We start from the raw sequence: 14,454 nt of genomic DNA on the forward strand, positions 1-14,454 counted from the left end.
TGCATTCGTGTTATTTTTTTTTCGTTCTCATCATCAGCGCGATTTTAAAACAGGAAATAGATTTTTACATTTTAATTATTAATTCTAAGTCTCTCATCAGTTTAAATTTAATCATTGTCCACTGAATATTCCATAAATAATCGTCAACATGAAACAATAGAACTCAATTTTTTTATGGCGCGCCTTTTAAATTCTTGTTGATTCAATATCCCCATACCATCACCTATAGGGCGATTTTTTTGAGAATGACTATAAGTTTAATTAAGATCATTATCTCTACTATAAATCCCCCATTCTCTCAAGATAAATAAAGATGAGAAATATGTCTTTCATTTCAGAGAATTAGTTTCTCCAATTTTGCAAAGTCGTACCACTCGTACTTTGATAAAAACATCTATCCACAATATCCACTTCAAGATCTGCTTCGTTACTCCATGGAGTTATCTTTTAGGAGCAGGAGCAAGGTTTCATACAAATGTGACATTCCTCCACTTTTGGACCAAAAGTGAAGCAATGACACTTTCCTTCAATGTCACAGAAGTTTTATATTCATTCCTCATCACATGAGTACTACCCATCATGGTCAATGTCCATGATCAACATTTATATGATAGGAAAATCTTTCTTAAAAAAATATTTTTTACAATCTATATGTGTACGTTCTAATGAACAATAATCACTTTTAATTTGATCAATCATTCACACCTTTAAATCAAAATTTAACCATTTCCATCCGGAAACAAGAGAAAAATACCACTATAACAACTGTGTCTTGTAACTCAAGAACCTCCTCAGCCCAAAGCTAATGGTTAGGACTGTACGGTGGAATTATTAATGACACCAAGAACATTATTGCTTGCCGGACTACTATAATGCTCTAAAATGGCAAGCATTTTATCATGCTGCTTATGAATGCATTTTGTCCAAAGGAGTACATACAATGTGTTGTGATATTTATTGGCAGCCTCAATCCATTTAGTGAGGCGGGGCGATACATTGGCTTTTGCTGCTCGGGAAAAAAGTGCAACGAGCAAATATATTTCTTTAAAAAAATTTGTCCAACTTCATGACACTGGAATAAAAACATTTATAGGAGGTATAATTAAAAATATTTCACTATCAGTTTAACCACACCAATAAAAAAGTTGAATATAGATACAGAAAAATATTGCTTGATATTGTTTTTTCCTTTGCTGCTATATTTAAAAAAATCTTCTGTATTTCTGGACAGTGCCCCAAGAAGAGGGATACCACCAAGAGGGCCAATCAATTATTATTATTATAGTATCAACCTATTAAGGTAGGTTTACATGGAGTACTAAAGAAGTAATCTGGGACCCTTCCTTTCCTTCCAGCACTGCCTTCCTCAATTCACTGTAAGGCCTATTGCTTGCTACTCACTTTCAATCTATCTAAAAATCCTATTCTCTTCCTTCCCCTCCCTTGTTTACCTAAAACCACATCAGCCGAGGAGCGAGACTAGGTTGTCTTTTATCGCCGCTGCTTTTTAACGTATACGCTTAGAGAGATGGTAACGGTAAGGTAAGAGGCGTGGGACGAGTTGGAAGATGGAGTGAAAGTGGGAGGAATGATATTTAAATCGGTAAGGTTCGCGAATGATCAGGCACTTATCAGCCAGTCAGCAAGGGGGCTGTGTTCTAGTGGATGCGTTAGACGAGCAGTGCGAGTAGTATGGGATGAGGATTAATCACAAGAAGACCAAAGTAATGCGGTTTTGTAAAGCATCCCGAGCGAGGAATGTGAGACTCAAGATAAAAGCAGGTGGGGAAAAGCTTGAGCAGGAAGAGCAATTCAATTATTTAGGCAGCACATTAGAGGGAAACGGATACAGTAGTACATCAGGAAGTGGATTGCATTATCTAAGGAGGAGTTCATGAGCAGGAAGGAGCTGGTTCTGCAACGTTAGGCAATGCGGACGGACCTGCAAGGGGGGAGCGTGCAACCCCTGTACCGCCGCTGACCATATCCCCATATTATGTATCCGCCACTGACCATAGTTCCCCATTATATTCACCCCTGACCTTAATATGAAACTAGTGTAACAATTACTTTCTCAGGAGAACTTTGATATTAACAAGTATTAGATCTTAGAAGTATTGATAATAGCAAGCAAGACAGATCATGGTATGGAAGATTTTATCGATAACTAGCAGTCCACCAGGTGTTGTTTGGAAAGGTTATTACCCAGAAAAGTTGAAAACTTGGATTTCATGATCATATAGGATAAGTATTCTCTTCGAGCTTGTCAAGAGGTGGACCTAACCAGCAGGATATCCAACTGCAGATGTGGTATGATGTGATGTAGCAAACGGTAAAGAGAAAATGACCAGAAGGACAAGCAGAACACAACAAAAAGTAGCACTATGGGGTTCGATAGCATGAGATACACCTACTTACTAACTTCGACCAAAATTTGTGCAGCCGTATCAAAATGCATAGTCCATCATCAAACAAACATCCTCTTTTACATACACAGATTAAAATATACCAAATACCAACTGTACAACATTTTATTTATTATCACAAGAGTGGGCTTTAAATGTTCAAATGCAAAATTTAAATTCATCACAGGTTAAAAAGTTTCACCATATTGTTTTCACACTACATAAAACGGAATATCAAAGCTACAAAATAACAAACATTGGAAACTGACAAAAATTTAAAAAATATTTGTCCTTGAGGAATTCATTAGTAGCCACATTGTGAATTCATTAGCCTCCCTTTAAAATACACATAATAAAAATAATGTATTTACAGTCAAGGGCGACTGATTTTGTCATTGAAGACAACAAGTCTCTTTTCATTATTGCCCAACAAAGGAGAGTTAATGTCCTGAATTCATTGAACTTTCAATATCAAAACTCAACCTCGCAAAGCTAGCTGACTGCTTTGACAAAGCCGCAGTCAACTTTTCCAGTGATTCCTTCATATCCCATAAATTATCTTTATTTGGTGACTTTTCACTGGCACTATCAAGACAGGAATGATGGCTGGCAAATTCTTGAGTCGTCTGCTTCTGGATTTCCTCTGAAATGAAAGTTAAGCAAGGCATGATTTTCAGCAACTTTATGATGAATCCTTTTGAGAACTGTGGATAAAATCTTAGAAACACAAATCAGAAAGGAGCATACTTATGAAAGCCCAAGAACATTTTGCAGACAAATTTTTAGATTCGTCAAAGAAGATTAGCATTCATGATCAAATGGATGACGCTACATGGGAGGAGATACTTCGAAAAAGATCAAGAATTATGAGAGACATTTTAGTAATTTACTCTGCTTAGATATTTGGTTTTCCTCTTTCAATAAATCTAAGCATGTATGAAAAGAAATCACCCTCACTTCATGGACTACCCAGCAGAAAAGGAAAGATGATTAGAAATACTAAAAGTAAAACTGATAGATAGACCAAAGAAACATAATCAACGAAAAATGTTGGGCACAGAATTTTAAACTAATCAGTCTTTCTTGATAACAACAATGTAATGTACTTGCGAACCTCAGTCCTGGTCGCAGCAGTATTAAAATGAACTTTATTACAAAGTTCCACGGGTAAACAATGGAAATTAGGCAACGGTATGTACACTACATCATAATCAATGCATTACACTTAATTTTTCCTCATGCATTGTGCCCAAGAGCATCAATTATGGTCCTTTCTTCAATACCCACGCAAAATCATACAATAAGCTTCATTCCAATGAAATCATGGTGACCCACTCATTGCTGATCGTAAATTGGCCGTATGATAAGTCCTCTTCCAACAAACATTTGACTTTCAGAGATATGAACATTTGAAAAATTCAAGCGTGCCTGAAATTTAAAATTTGGCACCTGTGGAGTTGAATGCATTGCGTTTGGTGTAGCCAAATTAGCACTTAGGGCATGGTCTGAACAAAGTATCAATTAATCCATTGTGAAGTCACGAATCCAACGATTTGATCGATGGGTTTTTCTTTTTTATAGGAAAATCCTCCAAAATCGTTGGCACATTAATGGCTGAGCCAGGTTTTGCTATTTAGTGGGCCCTGGTCACTTCTATAACAGTGAGGGTATTCCCCAGTCCCTCCCTTCCTTCCATATCCCAGAGGCATCGTCCGGCTCCTATCGCGGCGGCAATTCTTTCCTTTTTCCTTCCTTTCCAAACCCCTCCCTGGGAGCACAGGCACATCAGCTAAGTTGATGGGTCCCGTCCCCGGTGTGTTGTAACCCTCAGAGGACCACCCTTGGGTCCTGATCTCTGTGAAGTCAGGAACTGTTCAGCGTTTTGCCCATTCCTCCTTCCCACAGACAGCAAATTTTTATCAGCTGAAGCTGCATCACACGTCAGCTAGACCAGTTCGTCACAATCGTGAGTTAATGCAACATTGTAACGCAGTGTTGCATTACGCAGGATAACAATACTTTTTGACGTCTTCCATAGGTTTTTCAACTTACAAATAAAGTCTTGGAATGCATCTTGTTCGTATATCGAGGATTTACTACATTTTTTCATAATTTAATCTCGTATATCATACGCATGACTCGAAGCTATTCTGCAGTGCCAATGTAAGTAGAGGAGATTGAAGGGACAAGGGGTTTTGGCAAGGTATGTTTTTGCGATGATTCCTAAAAGAAACGCTCTCACAAAGTTCGTTATTATGAACCTCCAGTTTTTCGGTCCTGCGAACTTTGTTATAACAAGAGTCTAATATACATCCTGTGTGAGTTAAATCCTTGGTGAAAGATGCACTATCAGTGACAGTGCCGCATCTAGGTTGTCACGGGGCCCCCATTCACATGCTTTGATTAGTCAATTTGAGTCTATTATGTTGCAGGTACATTGAAACGGACAACATTTTTGCTAAACAGACTTTAACTCAGCAAAATATAAAAGAAATTATGCACCATAAAATGATGCATTTATAGATTTACATACCCCTAACACGTAAAAGCCCATGGAGTCAGCAATTGACCAAGAAGTCTCAAATTTTCGGGCCTTACTTCGAGTTAGGTCTACAAATTTCTTTCAATGGGCCAGGTTTCCTGGAAAAAATTAATTTACCTGTTCCTATCAACGGTAGAGCTCTTGGCTACAAATCAAAACATTCTGGGCTCAAATCTCAAGTGAAACCAACAACTATGTACCCACAAAAACAACCCTTGTAACACTAGATGGTTCAGGTGAAGGATCTAGCTCCTAAAACTTAGGGTGTTAATCCCAAATCTATGGCTTGGTGTGAGGTGAGGTCTACCCTCACATATTCAATCCAACCTTTTGGTTAACACATATGCGAGTGCCCTGGATATGTATAAAGGCCGTCTTACATGGGACATGGAATTGCACAGGTTAGAACTGCATTAATTTCTAAAATGGCGTGGAATTGTGCGAATACATGAACGAAATTAGAACAGGGGCTATTGTGCAATCTCACGTCAATGCATTCTCGCATGTGTTCTAGCAATTCACCACTTTACACGATGCAATTTTGAGTGCGCCTTCGTACACACGTCAGATTGTGCAAGTACATGCCCCGTGTAAAACGGCCTTAAAACAATCGAGATACATACCAAACAACTCAGGAATAAATGATGACTGCATCCACCAAGAGCCGTCTTGTGCTTCCAGGATTTCCTTCAATTCTCTGCTAATTATGAGTTTGCGCAATGTCTCAGGCTTTGTGGGGTCACTGAAGTTCATACATTCAAGCTGAATGCTGGCCAAAACCTGGAAATAAACATCACGTGTGGTACCTTAGAAAGCTTCAACATTAATAAGAAAAAAACAAATGTGATAACATCCCAGTTCTAGAATCACAGAATTTAATCTTAATGTTTTGATGGGGAATGCTCAAAGAAATTTGAAAGGTAGAAAGTAAAAATTACAATTAATATTGAAAAATATTGAGAAATAAGAACAAAAAATAGTGAGAAAAAGTCTTAAAAATTTAGTTTTCAGGTAAGTACTGCCAAAAACCATTTGAACACGGATTAGTTACGAAATACACATTAAATGGACAATGGATCACTCCCAAGTGAGCAGATTCATTACACAATCAATAATTGGAAAGAAGGAAGGAAGTCCATTAATTTATCACAAGGACAACCTATAATAAGGTATGTACTCATTCATATTTTTAGCACACTGCAAGTTGATTTTCTGAATGCAATACTGAAAGCAATAAATTTCATTCATAGCAAACTTTTATAACGAAATGGAATGTTTAACACCTCAAACACCTCATTTCATGAGAAATTTCAGTTAAAAAAATGGAATATAATACTCATCATTAATTTTAATGCAATGCATATTAACGAGCATAAATGTGGAGACACAGATAGAACAGTGCTGATCAAAGGGTCTTAGGTTCTAACTGGATTGAGGCCATTGAACACCTCCAACAAAAACCTAGAGTGAGGTGGCCCAACAAAAAGTACTGGCCTCTCAGAGCAACTGAACAAGAAAGTATTTTTTTAAAGGCTCTGATGCCTTTGTGCTAGCTTGTACTTTGTTCAGTTTTGTGGTTGGTGGTCCTTTATTGTTAAATTCGTTGTTCTACTCCTTTTTATAATATAAATTTACTTTACTTGTACATTAACCCTATCCCAAATAATGACAAAAATATGCAGCAGGACATTTCTTGACCCGGGAGACGAAAGCAGCAAATTTTCGCCTGAGATTTTTCTACACAAGCGTTCGAATGCCAAAAATATGTTTCCTTGCTCTTCCCCTTTTATGGCGGTCACGGGTTCGCGAAGTCTTAGTTTCAGGACCCAACAAAGCGGGACTTAGGCCGTACCCTCGCAATCCGGGAGCAGGTACCCAGACCCCTCGTCTTACCCCTCTTTGTGGTAAGGGACCGCAGTCATTCAATTGTTCATTCAGTCAGTTTAAGAAATAAATATTTATTCCTTTCTCAAAAAAAATGAAGTAAGAATTGAATTCTATGTCTTTTGAGCAGCATTTACAATTTCTAAACAAAATTGTATGATAAATTTTAAGTATACCGGGACTAGCCACGGTGATAACTTTTACGGGAGTCACCCGCAATGCACAATTGTGCGAAAAATACACAGAGAAAAAATCATTCGCCTTGACCGGGATTCGAACCCGGATCCCTCGATTTCCGGCCGAGTGCTTTAGCCAGTTAAGCTACCGAGGCGTCATTCATCCCTGTGGAAATTTGTGGACTATACGGGACAAGGTGGTATGGACTGCTGAGCATAGGTATTATGCGACGAGCAGTCCAAATCGTGCGCACGGCGCCACAGCCGGAGAGTAAAGTCCGAACTTTGAACACATATAGGTGTTCTCTCTTTGACGAATTTTAAGTATACCGGGACTAGCCACGGTGATAACTTTTACAGGAGTCACCCGCAATGCACAATTGTGCGGTAGCTTAACTGGCTAAAGCACTCGGCCGGAAATCGAGGGATCCGGGTTCGAATCCCGGTCAAGGCGAATGATTTTTTCTCTGTGGATTTTTCGCACAATTGTGCATTGTGGGTGACTCCCGTAAAAGTTATCACCGTGGCTAGTCCCGGTATACTTAAAATTCGTCAAAGAGAGAACACCTATATGTGTTCAAAGTTCGGACTTTACTCTCCGGCTGTGGCGCCATGCGCACGATTTGGACTGCTCGTCGCATAATATGCTCAGCAGTCCATACCACCTTGTCCGGTATAGTCCACAAATTTCCACAGGGATGAATGACGCCTCTGTAGCTTAACTGGCTAAAGCACTCGGCCGGAAATCGAGGGATCCGGGTTCGAATCCCGGTCAAGGCGAATGATTTTTTCTCTGTGGATTTTTCGCACAATTGTGCATTGCGGGTGACTCCCGTAAAAGTTATCACCGTGGCTAGTCCCGGTATACTTAAAATTCGTCAAAGAGAGAACACCTATATGTGTTCAAAGTTCGGACTTTACTCTCCGGCTGTGGCGCCGTGCGCACGATTTGGACTGCTCGTCGCATAATATGCTCAGCAGTCCATACCACCTTGTCCGGTATAGTCCACAAATTTCCACAGGGATGAATGACGCCTCTGTAGCTTAACTGGCTAAAGCACTCGGCCGGAAATCGAGGGATCCGGGTTCGAATCCCGGTCAAGGCGAATGATTTTTTCTCTGTGGATTTTTCGCACAATTGTGCATTGCGGGTGACTCCCGTAAAAGTTATCACCGTGGCTAGTCCCGGTATACTTAAAATTCGTCAAAGAGAGAACACCTATATGTGTTCAAAGTTCGGACTTTACTCTCCGGCTGTGGCGCCGTGCGCACGATTTGGACTGCTCGTCGCATAATATGCTCAGCAGTCCATACCACCTTGTCCGGTATAGTCCACAAATTTCCACAGGGATGAATGACGCCTCGGTAGCTTAACTGGCTAAAGCACTCGGCCGGAAATCGAGGGATCCGGGTTCGAATCCCGGTCAAGGCGAATGATTTTTTCTCTGTGGATTTTTCGCACAATTGTATGATAAATATTAATTCATATCTCCATTTCAGTATAAATATCAACATGGAAATTGTTGCTGCATTAAATGCACTAATATTGACGGTAGAGCTTCGTTCAAAATATGAAAATTCTCAGAATAAAACAAGGAATTCAATTTGAATTCTGCAATTTACATTCAAGCAACAATTATCCATATAGCTAATTCATATAAACAAAGCATTATTGACTGCGAACCAATGCCACTGGTAGGGTTACAAACCCCGAAAGGAGGGAGCCCAATTACCCTTGGAATCTGAGATAATGCGGAGTCCTAGCTAGGAAGGGTCGAAAAAGGTTGTTGCTGAAGGTGCATGATTATCAGTAAGACCCTTCTTAACGAATGTCCTGTAATAATGCTCCGTACGGAGGGGAAGGAAGAGTCTCTTGGGGCTCAGTACAGCAGTAATGCTAAGGCGAGAACTCCACCATCTCGAAAGGGTTAATTGAGAACAAGAGCCAATAATAATCTTCATAATTGTAAACTTGAAACCCCTGAATTTCTAAGGTTAAATAGAAAAAGGGTTCACTTCAGACAGTTTGAAGAACCCACTTAGGCAGGAGTGTGCACTCGACTAAACATTTAAAAACCTTTTCACAGTTTGCTTCCAATAGCATTTTTCTTAGGTATACGTTAAAGAAGAAGGATTTCATTGCCTATAAGAAACTACAGCCAATGAAACTCAGCCCACAAGGTATGAAATATTGTGAGATGAGGTAACATAGTAACATGAACTTGGTATGTGCTGTCCTTCTTCTTAAGAAGTAGTATCATTGAGTAAGTATGTATATGCTTGCCAGTATCTATGCAGGTATGAAGCCATAAATTTGAATCAAGAATGCTAAAAGGTACGCAGGTTGCCCACACTGACATTCTGATTTCAATTTCTCCCTCTTTTGATACATATTATAAATTAAATTTACTCGTACATAACTTGAGAACAACAACCAATATTAATCTTCATATTTGTAAACTCAAAACACTTTACCTACCCTGATCTTTTTCCTACACTTATACATATTTTGATTTCAATATGTACCAATCAGAAAAACCATGCACTTCATTAAATCATCCATATATGTATTTCATTTGCTGAGTCCTGAACGTTAAATTCATTGTTCGTTATTGGCAGAAACGTAGCTATGTAAAAAATATGGAGTTTCACAGGAAAAATAGCTGGGCTAGTGGTCTCCTGGGAAACTTTAATACAGGCAATCACCACCAGGGAAAAAATGTAGGGGGCTGCTGAAGCCCCCACCTAGACTGCATGCCTGCACCTACATAAAATGGCTACAAAAAAAAGGAACTCAAATGCAAACAATCATTTTCTGCTGGACAATCAATGATAATTAAACACAAATAGAAATGATTAAATTGGAAAACTAAACTAACAATAACATCATTTCAGAAAGCAAGGTCAGAGCTAGAATAAGTTTGGGTTTGTTGCAAGAGATGGTTGGGGTGCTGATTCAGAGGAGGTACATCATCATCATCACTGGTCAACAATCCTAGGATTGGTTTGACGCAGCTCTCCACTCAGTTCTCCTATCAGCTAATCTTTTCACACCTACGTATTTCTTCTCTTTCACATCTCTCTTTACTTGTTCCATATATTTTGTTCGAAGTCTTCCTTTTCCATTCTTGCCTTCCACTTGTCCTTCGACGATTGTCTTCATCAGGCCACCATGTCTCAAGATGTGGCCTATAAGGTTGTTCCGTCTTCTCATTAAGGCTTTAATGAGGCTTCTCTTCTCTCCCACCCTTATTAGGACTTCCTCGTTACTAACTCGGTCGATCCATTTGATTTTCATCATTCTTCTGTAGCACCACATTTCAAAGGCCTCTATCCTTGCTTTCTCCGCTGCGGTCATTGTCCATGCCTCACTTCTGTATAGGAGCATACTCCAGGAGTAGGTTCTTATAAATTGTTTCTTTAATTCCATATTAAAGTTTCCCACTGTAAGCAGGTCTCTCTTTTGGTGGAATGCTCTCTTCGCCTGGGCTATTCTGCTGATAATTTCTTTCTTGCTTCTCCCGTCACTAGTTATAATTATAAGGAGGTACATGTAAGACCATTAAACCAAAATATTTCCGGTTAGTTTAAACCCCTTGAGCCCCACTAACTCGCCACTAACTAGCCGGCCTCGGTGGCGTCGGGGTAAAGTCCCCGGCTGCTAACCTAGAGGTCGCGGGTTCGAATCCCGCCTGGGTGGATTGATCACCATCCAGGGCATGGATGTGTGTGATTATCCATCAAGTTAATTGGAAGAGAGGACAACAATGTCTTAAATTCGCTTGAGAAAATAAGACGAAATAATAATAACACACTTTCATAGTGCAATTAGAGATAACAACTACAAATGACCTTACCTTCAGAACTGATGGCCAAGGAGAGGAATAAATGCTCTTTCTGCGGTGATTTCGACTGGATGGTTTAGTTTCATATTCTTTTTTTAAGACATCCATTATTCTGTAAATAAATGAATTTTATCATAAAGTACACATTGAACATATTTTTTATGCACTGTTTCAGCAGATAAGGAATGCAAGAATATTGATTTGTTAATATGTACCATACTTAGCTTCATATGCTTTCACAATAAAATTGTGTGGATAGATTCTATTTCTTTCAATGGCAGCGCTAAGAATTGACACATCATCACCGATAATTGGTAGAGTCTAATTGACGAGTAAATTTTTCTATCAATTTTAAGCATGTTAAAACCAGCCTATTGCATTATTTTAAAGAATCTTCAAAACAGATATACCTCAGAAAGATAAAATGTGGGAACATGCAGATAAATCCATAACTGAAAGAACGATTAAAAATTGAAGTGGAATAAAAGGGAAAACAGATTCATGGGATGAAAATACAGAATTTTGATGGATTTATCTATTTCTTCTCTTGTATATTCTTTATCAAACATCATTCACATCTAAGGTGATAAGGCATCATTAACACAAATGCGGGCATTATAGGTCCTTTTTATTGGGTCTGATTTCATAATCTTAATTTATTTAGATGACTCTCTCAAAAAATATAGAAATGAATGCAAATGTACGTTTATGGATCGTAACTTAACATTCCCAATAATTATAATAGAAGTCATTAATTTTTCTCAGGCAGAAGACTTATATCTTCAAGAATATTTTTGCAATGGCACGTACAACATTAAATGGCAAGATGTAAAAGATTGTTCATATGTAAATATGTAAGTTCCAACAAATATAAAAGCTGATAGAATAGTTGAACAGAAAACAGCATCAAATCAATCCTAGGACTACTGACCTATGGAGATGACACCAAAGATAATAGGCTGTGTTCCAGGAACTTGATTTCATGTTTTCTCATGAAAGACCATTTCCCATTTTATTGAGATTTTTAAAATGATGATGACACATTTTACATGAAAACGTTTAACCACAAAGATAAAAATATTAAAAACTCACAGAACACATGCTTTTGTTGATTCTCTATCCTTGGCAATGACCTCTGAACAATAATCTTGCATAATAATACTGAGTTCCATAAAATTTTCAGCAGGTAAAGAATTTATTTTTGGCAGTTTCAGAGATTCAACAGCCTGAAATTCGTAAAAGCAATTTGTTATACAAGTAGGAAAGAAAAACACACACAAAAGCAACTAAAACAAGCTTTTTACCTTTCTGATTTCAGCCAGATAATTTGACTTGGCCCAAAGACTTGTCACTGACTTAAAGTTGAGCAAATAATCCTCATTCAACCGATTTATCTCCGAATCTGAATTTCCACATAACCCTAAGTAATTCTTGCTACAGCAAGCATCAGCCACTAGTTGAATGGCTGCATTATACATTGAAATTAAATCATTTGGGTCCTAAAAAACGAAATAATTTTATGAATAGTCACTATTTCCATACTTTTCACCATAGTATCTGCAGTTACTTTTTTAAATAAATGCATACATAATAATAGTGCATTAGCAATAGAGCCTAGAAAAGTGGCTTTCATGCTGAGCCAGAATTATTGAATATGTAAACTAACTGACCAGCCCTTCAATGACATTGAATCTCCCTTTTGCAGCAGTAAAGATTGCTCTTTGACTAATAGTATAAGCAAGTTTATTCCTGTTAAATATTTACCCATGCACACATCGGCATACATAGATTTATGGTTTCCTACATCCTTACACTTCTCTAGGGGATACAGATTATGTAAAATTCAAGACAGCTGATATAAGTAATGGAAATTATCCCTATGATTATGCCATCAGCTGAGAAAAAGTTGCCAACTATGAAAGCCATTTTTCAGGGCTCTAACCTATAAGTACATACATAATAACAAAAAAATAACACAAAAAGTTCATCCCCAGATTTTACCTGCAGAGCTAATTGTAATATTTCATTATTTTGTGCTTCCAAATGAAGAGATGCCCAAAATTCTTCCAGAAGCAATTGTTCCACAACAGTTTTCAGAGGCTGAACAAACAGCGGTGGAGGAAACTCAGCCGTCTGGGCAAGCCAATCCAAAGCATTTTCCATCTGCAATCCGGGGTTTCAGAAATTATTTTGTGGAAAAGAAAACTGAAGATGAATTCTCAAACACACATTCACAACAATTCAAAGAATAATGATGACCACTTGGCCTCATAGGAGGAGTTTTGGGGGGTTGGAAGGGGGGACGGGGGGGGGGGGGGGGGTGAGGTCAGTGGGAGCCTGGCCCTCCAACTTAAATGGTAATTTGTGTGGTAAAAGTATGAAACCTACATTCAAGCACAATGAAAACAAAAACATCAAAGGTTAACCTAAATTTTGGTCTTAGGTAGTATGTACTTAAAATGCTGTTTTCAGAGGATAATTTAAACAAATTTTTAGAAACACTTAGGGGCTATGGAATAACCCCGATTTCACAGGGGGGTGTTCTATACCCCTAATCCCCCACCAGGATAGCCCCCCTTCCCCAACATAAAACTCTTAAACTTCATCCATGCTTCGCCTTCACCAGTAATATCATGACCATAGCCTTTTGATCATCATAAAAAACATATCAGCACACATATCTTCATACAGATTACTTCTAAGTGAGCAGAGTTGGACAATTAGGTATTATGTGCATAAATACAAAACTAGAGATATTATTTGAAAGGAAGAGGAGAAACAATTTTAAATCTCACTAAAATACAAAATACATATGCATATAAACAATAGTAGCTGAAAGCTGGGACTATGACCTAGCTTCCAAAGAACTCAATCAACAAAATTGTTGTCAAGTGCACACAAATTTAGTTTAACTAAATGATAAAACCCATTAAAAGAATTCATAACTCATGCAAGAGCTCTTCTTTCAAACAGATGTATTTATTTTTGAATAAACTCCCTATTCCCATAATTTGAGGTTTGTCTTTCAAAGTTAAGCAATCAAAGGCAAACAACTTATACATACCTGAATATGAGGCAATTCCTTAGAGTTTTCATGGTGAGGAAAAATTTTAAATTGACTAATTAACTTCCTCTCCATAAGAGCATTGATCCTCAGGTGATCCATTAACTCTTCCAATGATAACTTTTCAGATCCAACAACAAGTATTGCCAAGGGACAACCATAGCCTTTGTTATTATTTTTCACAAGCTCACTCAAACGTGATGCCTCACTTGGCAGTGTATTTGAGCATCCTCTCACAATAAAAACAATGCCATTCACATTTTCACACAGTTTATTGGCAGCAGGAGGTTGAACCCCTACAACTTTGATGAAACGCACTCTCAGGGATAAAATATCACTTATGCTCTTCTCCAACTCGCATATGGACTGGAAGAAAAGGCAAAACAGTTAATTCACAGAATTGAAGAGTGCATAGCCAAAATAAATCATGTGCTCACAGTAAATGAGATCAGGAAGGAAAGCCTACAAAGACATTCCAGTTTACATGAATTATGTCTTACCATTACCCAAACTTGTCTCCCCAGGTCGAAGAGTCAAT

General features: G+C 38.2%; 1 protein-coding gene across 1 annotated transcript in view; it reads right to left on the reverse strand.

The window, feature by feature from the left end:
• Positions 1 to 2,517: 2,517 nt before the first annotated feature.
• LOC124156141 (germinal-center associated nuclear protein) overlaps positions 2,518 to 14,454 on the reverse strand; it is a 58,894-nt gene continuing 46,957 nt past the window's right edge. The window contains exons 16-22 of the mRNA XM_046530488.1: positions 13,917 to 14,282; positions 12,854 to 13,015; positions 12,157 to 12,351; positions 11,945 to 12,078; positions 10,865 to 10,964; positions 5,571 to 5,727; positions 2,518 to 3,048 (exon numbers count right to left, since the gene is read on the reverse strand). Of these exons, the coding sequence (XP_046386444.1) occupies positions 2,846 to 3,048; positions 5,571 to 5,727; positions 10,865 to 10,964; positions 11,945 to 12,078; positions 12,157 to 12,351; positions 12,854 to 13,015; positions 13,917 to 14,282 (1,317 nt within the window). The 3' untranslated portion in view covers positions 2,518 to 2,845. The remainder of the gene's footprint in view (positions 3,049 to 5,570; positions 5,728 to 10,864; positions 10,965 to 11,944; positions 12,079 to 12,156; positions 12,352 to 12,853; positions 13,016 to 13,916; positions 14,283 to 14,454) is intronic.

The sequence above is a fragment of the Ischnura elegans genome, chromosome 3 (genome assembly GCF_921293095.1).
Source record: "Ischnura elegans chromosome 3, ioIscEleg1.1, whole genome shotgun sequence".
In the NCBI taxonomy this organism is placed as follows: Eukaryota; Metazoa; Arthropoda; class Insecta; order Odonata; family Coenagrionidae; genus Ischnura; species Ischnura elegans.